The sequence below is a fragment of the Sprattus sprattus genome (assembly GCF_963457725.1).
Source record: "Sprattus sprattus genome assembly, chromosome: 7".
NCBI classification, from domain to species: Eukaryota; Metazoa; Chordata; class Actinopteri; order Clupeiformes; family Clupeidae; genus Sprattus; species Sprattus sprattus.
The window spans coordinates 35,181,622-35,192,873 of NC_137926.1; the positions used below are offsets into that span (position 1 = coordinate 35,181,622).

Below are 11,252 nucleotides of genomic sequence, written 5' to 3' on the forward strand. Positions count from 1 at the left end.
ATTGGCAACACACTACGCTGTAATTCTTTGAAGTACTGCAGCATTCGCAAGGTCCCCCTGCTCAAGGAAGCACATGTACAGGGCCATCTGAAGTTTACCAATGAACACTTGAATGATTCTAAGGAGGATTGGGAGACAGGATGTGTTCAGATGAGACCAAAATCAAGCTCTTTGGCATCAACTAGACTTGCTGCGTTTGGAGGGGGAAGAATGCTGAATATGACACCATCCCCACCGTCAAGCATGGAGGTGGAAACATTATGCTTTGGGCTGTTTCTCTGCCAAGGGTACAGGGCGACTCCACCGCATCGAGGGGACTATGGTTGGGGCCATGTAACGTGGAATATTGGGCTTGAACCTCATTCCCTACCATTGAAAACGCAACCTTAAGGATTTGGAGAGGATCTGCAAAGAGGAGTGGACCAAAATCCCTCCTGAGATGTGTGTAAACCTGGTGACCAACTACAAGAAATGTCTGACGTCTGTGCTTGCCAACAAGGGTTATTCCACCAAGTACTAAGTCATGTTTTGCTAGGGGTTCAAATACTTATTTTTTGCATCAAATGCAAATAAAGTCATAAATGTTATAAAATGTAGTTTTCTGGATTTTTTTTTTTTATATTCTGTTTCTCACTGTAACAATACACCTACCATTACAATTCTAGATCACACATTTCTTTGCGAGTGGCCAAACATGCTAAATCGGCAGGGGTTCAAATACTTATTTTCCCCACTGTACATTCAAACACACGTACACATTCAGAAATACACAAATCACTAAATATTCTTTTACACACATACATGCATTGATCCATAGTCACAGAATCTTACATTCATTATCTGTGCCCCCCCTTGCCTTTCTCCCCTATTTCTCTCTCACTCACTCAGTCACTCACACACACACACACACACTCATTCTCCCTCACACACACTCACACACTCATTCTCCCTCACACACACACACACACACACACACACACACACACACACACACACACACACACACACACACACACACACACTCTCCCTCACACACACAGACACGCACACAGAAACACACACGGACACACACACACACACACACACACACACACACATTCACACACACACACACACACACACACACACACACACACACATACACACACACACACACACACACATACACACACTCACACACACACACACACAACCACACACACACACACACACATACACACACACACACACACACACACACACACACACACACACACACACACACATACACACACACACACACGCACACACGCACACACTCTCCCTCACACACACACACACACACACACACACACACACACACACACACACACACACACACACACACACACACACACACACACACACTCTCCCTCACACACACAGACACGCACACAGAAACACACACGGACACACACACACACACACACACACACACACACATTCACACACACACACACACACACACACACACACACACACACACATACACACACACACACACACACACATACACACACTCACACACACACACACACAACCACACACACACACACACACATACACACACACACACACACACACACACACACACACACACACACACACACACACATACACACACACACACACGCACACACGCACACACTCTCCCTCACACACACACACACACACACACACACACACACAACCACACACACACACACACACACACATACACACACACACACACACACACGCACACACGCACAAAAACCTTCTTCTGAGCCTCCTTTGTGTTCTTTTGGGATTAGCTAGTGCTTGTCAGAAATAAAAGGAAGATTTTTTTGTAATGGAGTGACCAAGTGAAAGAACAGACGGGTTTACCAAGTGTTCTGTTAAAGACAGAGGCTGCTTTTCAGCTTCAGGCAGGAGGAGGTGGAGACGATTTAAATGAAAGCCCAGTGGACAAACACAATACAACACAAATCTGCATTGTCTAAACTGTCGTCAAATCCCATAATTGCTTGCCAGTACCAAGGTCTTTTTGCACCTCAAAAAATGCAGAGATTTGATATAGGAGATCTGATATAGTTTAAGATTTGATATAGTTTAAGATTTGATTTAGGAGACCTGATATAGTTTAAGTTTTGATATAGGAGACCTGATATAGTTTAAGATTTGATATTGTTAAAGTTTTGATATAGGAGATTTGATATAGGAGGTCTGATATCGGAGATCTAATATAGTTTAAGATTTTATATACAGTGGGAAAAATAAGGATTTGAACCCCTACAGAGTTCGCAAGTTTGGCCACTTGCAAAGAAATGTGTGATCTAGAATTGTATTGGTAGGTGTATTTTAACAGTGAGAAACAGAATATCAACAAAACATTTCAGAAAACTGCATTTTATAACATTTATGACTTTATTTACATTTGATGCAAAAAAATAAGTATTTGAACCCCCAAGCAAACAGCAAGAATTCTGGCTCACAATGACCAGTTATGTGCCCAAGAAGCACACAGATTAGTCCTCAATAGGTCAACAAGGTACACCTGATCTCAACTGGTGATGTTTATAAAAGAAACCTGTCCAAAGAATCATTCTTCACACCTTCAACCTCACCATCATGGGCAACACCAAAGAGTTGTCCAAGGACGTCAGAGATAAGATTGTAGACCTGCACAAGGCTGGAATTTGGCACATTTTTCATGGGCACAACCCACATACTCAGCTGTGCTGCTCATCCCACAAATGCATGTTCCTTACAAATGTGGCACCATAAACAGGCTTTCCAACAGTATAAGATTTTTTGCAGATAAGCATTGTTGCAACAAATAAATAATCTACCAAACACAAATGTACTTACTGTGCTATGTTTAGTTTAAGGTTTCGGAAATGCTTATCCAGAAAGTAGCAATAAAATGAAACATGAAAAACACAAATCATTTATGTCCTTCAAAAGGCCTAGTGGTAAAGTGCCTTTGTTGATATTTAAAAGGTTTATTTCCTCGCTCTGCACAAGTTTCCCCTACCAAAGAGATTGAACTGAATAGAGGCAGAGAAAGACAGATGATTGTAGTTTTCAGTCCTTGACTTAATGTGTATTTTAGGTGCAAACAATATTCTTTTCTCTCACCAAAAGAAAATGCACAGAAGCTGAATGCAGAAGGGTGAAGGTAAAGAGGTAACAGAAAAGAGGCACCATGGGTTATTTGAATCCTTATTTCTTCCACTCACAGGCCAGATGGTATGGGAACCGTGACTCTGGAGGAGAAGGAACAGTTTGAAGAGATAAGGGGCAGACTGAAGACTCTGCTGGAGAACCAGATTGTTCATTTCAGGTAGAGTTTGAAAGAAAGGTGTTGTCCCTCATTGTGGAGGAAAACAAAGACGTTGTTGAAGGCTTAGGCTTAGGGGCATTGTTGGACATGAATTGGGGTTCCCTTTAGCTAATGATGGGAGGACTGTCCACACAGATTCATGAATGAAAAACATGTACATTAGTCAGACTAGATTGCAGGCCACATGAAGCAAAGGGGGGCATCATCAGGAAGTTTTATCTCCTTTATCTCCAGATTCAAACCAGATTGAACTCCCAGTGATGTTTAGCAACTCTATCCATCCTAACAGGTCCCCATGCCACAGCCTAGCACTTCCTCAGGGCCTTTAGAAGGATGGGGAGGCTGGAGGCTCAAGCACAGGGCGTAGCATTGTCACCACAGCCAACAGCCAACATACAGCAGGACACTGCTGACAAACTGGCTCAAAGCTGAAACATTTACAGGAAATGTCTGTATTACATGGATGAGCTCCAATACATTGGCCAGGCAGTAGGCATTGTGGGATTGGTTCTGTTCAAATGTAGTTCAAGGGTTTAAGGGCTGTTATTCAGTTCTGGCGAGAGAGGAGAGGTTCGTGTTCCTGAGTTCCAGCTGGAAAATATACATTAAAGACAGACATTGGACCTCCTGTTGTTTATGATGAAAGTTTGAACTGTGTTTGTAATGTTTGTTAGTTCTCCTGATGGGTTCCATGTGTTTCTCCATATGAACCTAGATATTGCTTCCCCTTTGGACGACCTGAAGGAGCCCTGAAAGCCACTCTATCCTTGCTTGAACGGGTATGTGTTGTTTTGAAAGATTTAACTACATTTATTTCAATCAGCTAATTCAGTTTATGTCATCTGCCCCTCATGGTGCTCATTAATAAATATCATTCATTTATAAATATTAATGATTATAAAAAACAAAACAATGACAAATGCATAGTGTAACTTTAACGAAGGGAAAAGGTCACTGTCAGTCACATTTTTCTAAGCCTGTCTAAAGTACTTGATATTGATTGTATTAATAGTGTTCCAAAGCTACTTTCAAGGTTAGGTTATTCCACAGAATGTTCATAGAATCCTATTATTTTCTTTGTAGTCATCTAATAGGATCCAACAGGACGGGTTAACTTCAAAAGAAGACATTTTTATTTATGCATGTTGGCATATTCACTGCTGCCCACAAGATTTCCCCTCAAAACCTGTGTTGGGTTGAAAGAGGCTTTATCACTTTGAGTTTCAATCTCATCTAGTTTGAGCCCACCTCAATGAGCCACTGGATTGCTTTGGACACTTTACATCTAATTGTTGAAAGAGATTCCACAAATTGTGTAAAAAAAAAATCAATTTCCACCTACTTGTCAGAACCGAATGACCTCTCTTTAATGCGTTATTATCTCTAAACAATACCTGCAAGGATGATGTGCTGAATGCATATTTAAACCGCCAGAATCCATAGCCATTAGTATTACATATACTAAATAGTTTCATGATTGTTTAAAATCGGCTTCATTGTAGTGCCTCACAACGTGCTGTTTGTTGGGCATAAAGATAGTGATAATTTAGACTGCAGAACAACTGCCCAGTTTCAGGTTCATGATATATTGTAGTATACTAGTTTAAGTAAAGACGAGATGACTAAGAAACGTATCTTCTTCTAATTTAGCATTCCTTTAATCCATTAAGGCCTGCTTCAGTATGTGGAACGGCATCAGGGGATTGTGAAAATACAAAAAAATAATTGTTTGAAGCTGGAGCATCTGTTTTGCTTGTGCTATATTTAGCTCATTGTACCTGACATCAACTGATGAAATTAATGAACATGGAAATGTAATTTCACCATTGACAAGCCATACACGCACCATCTTAAAATATTTTTTTCTTTTCAAACAAGACACCTCCCACACAGAAGAATGAAAGCTGGTGGCTTTTTATGTTCGTGTCCACATTTGTAACACACCGTGCTCACAGCTGGCCTAATCACATACACTGTCACAGCAGAACGTTGTTCAGTCTCTCCAGCAATAGGTCACATTTACAACTATGTGAAATGAAATCCAAACATCACGTTTGATGAAATTGAAATGCAATGAAATAGTTTTGTTTCTAATGAGGCTTCACGGGGTGATGAGAACCCATGAGCTGACCTTTCAGTCTCCCCCAGGTCCTAATGAAGGACATCAACACTCCTGTTCCCCCAGACGAGATGAGGAGGCTGGTGCAGAAGTGCCTGGAGAAGGCTGCTCTCGTCAACTACTCCCAGCTGACTGAGTATGCCCAGATCGAAGGTCTGTCCACTTCTTGTCCAAACCCTTAACTCTGATGCCTTTTGGGGGGGTGGATCTCATTCTGCTCCCAAGTCTTTCTCATGCTGCCACAAACATTCAGTAGTAGTGAAAGGAACGTTTGTGTGTATTTTGTATACGGGCCATTCTACCGAATTGGTGCAATGTGTGGTCCCACAACAAGAAAAACTATTTACAAAACAATTAAGTATTCAGACACAGATATTTACTTAGAATACGTTATGGTCTAGTTAAACCCAAGGCATTAAATGAGCTAGTGATAAGCTCAATATATACAAAATCATCATTTATAGTGTACTTTATATTGGAAAGAAGCTGTCCCCCGCCCTGACATCTACATTTAAATTTCTTTCTTTAGTTATGCTCAAAGTTAGCTAGAATTGTTACTACCAAAACAGTCACTACCGAGACATATGGTAAAGTTTCGGTAGTGACATGAATATTATGGTAGTGACAAAATGTAGTGGTAAGTAGTTCAATCCCATTATTTTGAAATAAATGTGTTGTGTGGACTAAATGGTAAACATGTACAGTAGATAATGCTGATTTCTGTCTCAAATTGTTCAGGGGAGCAAAGTTTGTCTTTAGATATTTTTGTCAGATGTTACTATGGAAGACTGAAGTATAATTACAAACATTTAATAAATGTCACTGGCTTTTATTGGCAATTACATGAAGTTAATGCAAAACGTCAATATTTTTCAAGACCTATGGATGGTTGGGAGAAGTTGCTTTCGGAGGATGTTTTGGTACCATTCTTTATTCATGACTGTGTTCTTAGGCAAAATTGTGAGCGAGCCCATTCCTTGGCTGAAGAGCAACCCCACACATGAATGGTCTAATGATGCCTTACTGTTGGCTTGTCACAGGACTGATGGTAGCGCTCACCTTATCTTCTCCGGACAAGCTTATTTGCAGATGCCCCAAACTATCCGAAAGGGGATTCATCAGAGAAAATGACTTTACCCCAGTCCTCAGCAGTCCAATCCCTGTACCTTTTGCAGAATATTAGTCTGTCCCTAATGTTTTTCCTGGGGAGAATGGCTTCTTTGCTGCCCTTCTTGAAACCAGGCGCTTGCTGGACCAACACATCCTCCGAGAGCCACTTCTCCCAACCATCCAGGAACAGTTTGGTGATGAACAATGCCTTTTCCAGCACGATGGAGCACCTTGCCATAAGGCAAAAGTGATAACCAAGTGGCTCGGGGAACAAAACATTGATATTTTGGGTCCATTGGCCCGGAAACTCCCCAGACCTTGTGGTCAATCCTCAAGAGGCGGGTGGACAAACAAAAAAATACTATTTCTGACAAACTCCAAGCATTGATTATGCAAGAATGGGTTGCCATCAGTCAGGATGTGGCCCAGAAGTTAATTGACAGCATGCCAGGGCGGATTGCAGAGGTCTTGAGAAAGAAAATATTGACTTTTTTGCATTAACTTCATGTAATGGACCCTTCCGCAAACTCCGCCCCCCTTAGCAACGGTTGCTATATCAGTCAAGCATTCACGTTTCCCAGGTTCTCAGCATTGGTATGAATGGCGTGGCAACATGTTTTCTTTGGGTAAAGCTGAAATTGACACGGTTGAAATCACAAGCATTTTTTGGAAAAACAGCAAGATCTCAGATCGAAGCAGGCAAAAGGGTCTGCAATATGCTTATATAGGCTACAACCACGACATTACATGCCGTGTTTGTAGACAGACAAATGCTAAGGTTAACAGGTTCATTCCAGCTATGTTTATGTGTTCTTATATCTACACAGTCGCCGCAACGCAAACATGTAAGGTGGTAAAACTGAATCGTATTTTAAGCAAGGGTTTTCTCACGTTTTCGATGCAGTGGGCAGATTTTAGCGACAGGGCTTCTTGGAACAAACGATAGGTGCTTCTGTTTACGTTGCTGACATTCAGCTGATGGGGGGGTCGTTCACATTGTTTGATCTACAGCGGGCATTTCTCTCTCTGGGTCTTGGGTTTCAGGAAGGGATAAAATGTTACCCTCCCTCCAGCCTTTTTGGATATTGGCTGTCAGAATTACACACTCCATAAGCGCAACTTTTCATTTTCTCTTCTGGAGCAGACGTCTCTCTCATTGACTTCTATTCATCAAAATAGCTCGCTTGACTGAGGTCCCGAGCTTAGTAACCGTTGCTATGCTATGATTGATCAGTTACCGTTTTGGGGAGTGGTCGCGGAAGGGTCAATTGCCAACAAAAGCCAGTGACATGTATTAAATGTTTGTAATTATATTTCTGTCTTCCATAGTAACATCTGACAAAAATATGTAAAGACACTGAAGCAGCAAACTTTGTGAAAATGCATATTTGTGTCATTCTCAAAACGTTTGGCCACGACTGTACAGGTAATGTCTCTCATGTAAGAACAAGTCTCTCTCACACACCACAAGTAGGGCTACATCAGTACGTGGTGGTACCAGTGGCTCACGAAAAAAGATTATAAAAAAGTAGAGGACGGAGAAAGAGAGTGTGACAAAAACGGTCAAACAGATATGTGAGGGCAGCCCAGAGCACCTTTTGGAAGATTTTGGGAGAGAAATGAAAGCCAAAGTGTGCAAGCACTTCTTCAACATCCCTCACCCGTACACACTGAAACAATTCCTGCGCAGATCTCTGAATGAAGACAAAGCTATTCTTCACATTGACTATGCAGAAAACTGGCAGTGCAAATATGCAAAAGAGGTGCATCAAGTCCATTTTGGAGCATCCGACAGGCAGACTACACTGCACAATGCTGTTGTGTACACAGACACAATAAGGTTGTGGAAATATGATACAACCCAGCAAACAAAATACTGTGCTCACTCCCGAAAACAGCACAGTCACTTCAATTTCAATTTCAATTTCATCAATCATCAACTCTGGAATCAATGTTATCAGTATTTTGCATTTTACAAATAAAAATATTGCACTTGATTTTGATGAATTGTATAAATTGAACTTTGAAATTTGGTAAAAATTTCATTTTTATTGATTTAATTGTGAAAACCTTCAAGAAATATTTGTAAAAATACTCTCCAGAGAAGGGAAGCAAACAAAATCAGGTTAATAATAATACTTTTTTACTATAGTGTATCCCTATGTTTCCGTAGTGACAATTTTTGGGAGAGGAAAAACATTCCAACACATTCTAAAAATACAATATAAAAATTATACAATATTATTTTTGGGAGAGGAAAAACATTCCAACACATTCTAAAAATGCAATATAAAAATTATACAATATTATTTTTGGAAGAGGAAAAACATTCCAACACATTCTGAAAATACAATATTAAATTGACGGTTCTTTTACTAGATATGTGTACTTTGCACCAATTTACTAGATATGTTTAGGTTGGAAATAATTTGAAATGTTGTATGTTTTGAATAAAACTTTGTCCGTATGTATATTGTACCATATCTAAACTACACATATCTAGTAAAAGAACCGTCAATTTTTATATTGTATTTGAAGAATGTGTTGGAATATTTTTCCTCTTCCAAAAATTGTCACTACCGAAACATCACATTTACTTTAGTAAAAAAGTATTATTATTGACCTGTTCAGATTGTGTTACCTTCCCTTCTCTGAAGAGTATTTTTACAAATATTTCTTAAAGGTTTTCACAATGAAATCCATAAAAATTAAAATTTTACCAAATTTCCAAGTTCAATTTATACAATTCATCAAAAATCTAAGTGCAGTACAATCTAAGTGCAATACCATTTCTTTCCAGATGGGATTTACCGCTGTAAAATAGAGTTTCCTGGACGAAACTCTAGTTTACAGCGGTAAATCCCATCTGGAAAGAAATGGTGCTCAGGAGATAGAAGTTCTTATTTTCTCTATATTGCATGTTGGGCCCATCGCTGATGAAGAAGAGCTTTTGAATTCCTGGAAACTCTAGTTTACAGCGGTAAGTCCCATCTGGAAAGAAATGGTGCTCAGGAGATAGAAGTTTTTCTTTTCTCTATATTGCATGTTCAGCCCATCGCTGATGAAGAAGAGCTTTTGAATTCCAGGAAACTCTAGTTTACAGCGGTAAATCCCATCTGGAAAGAAATGGTGCTCAGGAGATAGAAGTTTTTCTTTTCTCTATATTGCATGTTTGGCCCATCGCTGATGAAGAAGAGCTTTTGAATCCTAGGATGGTTCTTCAGGGACTTCAGGTCCTTCAGGAACTGAAGAACTTGTAGAAGCTGAGCCCAAATGGCAGGAGGATCATGCTTCATCGAAGGTGACAGGGCACAGAATGTCAGTGTTCAATCTGTGGTGTACACAACATTGTGCATTCTGCCTCTCGGATACTCCAAAATGGACTTGCTGCACCTCCTTTTTCATATTTGCGCTGCCAGTTTTCTGCATAGTCAATGTGAAGAATAGCTTTGTCTTATTTCAGAGATCTGTGCAGGAATTTTAGCTGTGTGTACTGGTGATGGAAGTTGAAGAGGTGCTTGCACACTTTGGTTTTCATTTCTCTCCCAAAATCTTCCAAAAGGTGCTCTGGACCACCCTTTAGTCCACACCAGGGGCGGCGTGGCCATCGGGAGCACCGGGATTTTTCCCAGTCGGCCGGTCGGCCAATAATCTATCGAGAACCAGCCTGCAGACCGGCCTTCGCAGCCGTCGTGTCAAATTCATGAGCGGCCCATCGATATTGCATGTACGTCAAATCATGGTCCCATGAAAATCTCTAAGTTCTCCGAGAGTTGTGCGATTGAGCAGTCCAACCACTATTTATAGCACTATTAATCCAACCTTCTGATTTTTGTTTAGCTTCCTATATTGATGTAATTCTTTTTTATTCAGACGCTCCATTACTTTCATGACCACAAATATAAATTGGCCAGCGATTTAATTCGTTTTTTTGTTGAATGTAGAATGGTCGGAGCAAATTGCCTCATGGGAAATGCGTATCGTTCTGCCTTTATCAAGTGAACCTAGGGAGATAAATTAGCGGCTATCAGGGAGAGAGAGCAGGTGAAGCGGACCTGATGGAGGGACATAAGAGAAAGGAGAAAGGAGTGGGCAAAAAGGCCAGACTGAAAAAGAGGCGGATGCTGGAGGAAAGTGCATCAAAATGTACAAGAATTACGGATTTATTCAACCAGCCGTCAACTAAATGCGAGTGAGTTGACAGGACACATTGTTGCGAATTAGCATAACATTTGAGCCAATACGGGACGCGATTTGTTCCGTATTTCCATAAATGTACATATACAAATACACTGTCACTGTCACTGTCATGTCCACACATCAACACTAAATCTAACAATAATGATCAAAAGCCGCCTGTTTGTTTGTGTAGTTGAGTTTTGGGCACGTTGTGGGCCGGTGGTGGGCCGGTGCAGTCAGAATTGTCCCGGTGGATTTTTGTGTCCCACTCTGCCCCTGGTCCACATGTAGCGGTTTAGTACTCTGTCTTGCGTTGTGATTTGGATACCGCTCGGTGATTCTTTTGGCACCCAGCCGTTTATTCAGGACATCTGACATACAGTAATACAAACAGAGCAAAGTGATCACACATCCCCAGATCGACAGCCTCTCTTAGTCAGGGTAAACACAGACTGATTATAGATACACCGGAGAGTTGCCCTCATGGTGTTCATTGTCACT

At 40.8% G+C, this 11,252-nt stretch overlaps 1 protein-coding gene across 1 annotated transcript in view; it reads left to right on the forward strand.

Moving 5' to 3' along the window:
* Window positions 1-11,252, forward strand: part of cadps2 (Ca++-dependent secretion activator 2) — a 109,201-nt gene that overhangs the window by 54,380 nt on the left and 43,569 nt on the right. Inside the window, exons 12-14 of the mRNA XM_080841952.1 lie at window positions 3,242-3,343; window positions 4,059-4,122; window positions 5,492-5,615. Of these exons, the coding sequence (XP_080698078.1) occupies window positions 3,242-3,343; window positions 4,059-4,122; window positions 5,492-5,615 (290 nt within the window). The remainder of the gene's footprint in view (window positions 1-3,241; window positions 3,344-4,058; window positions 4,123-5,491; window positions 5,616-11,252) is intronic.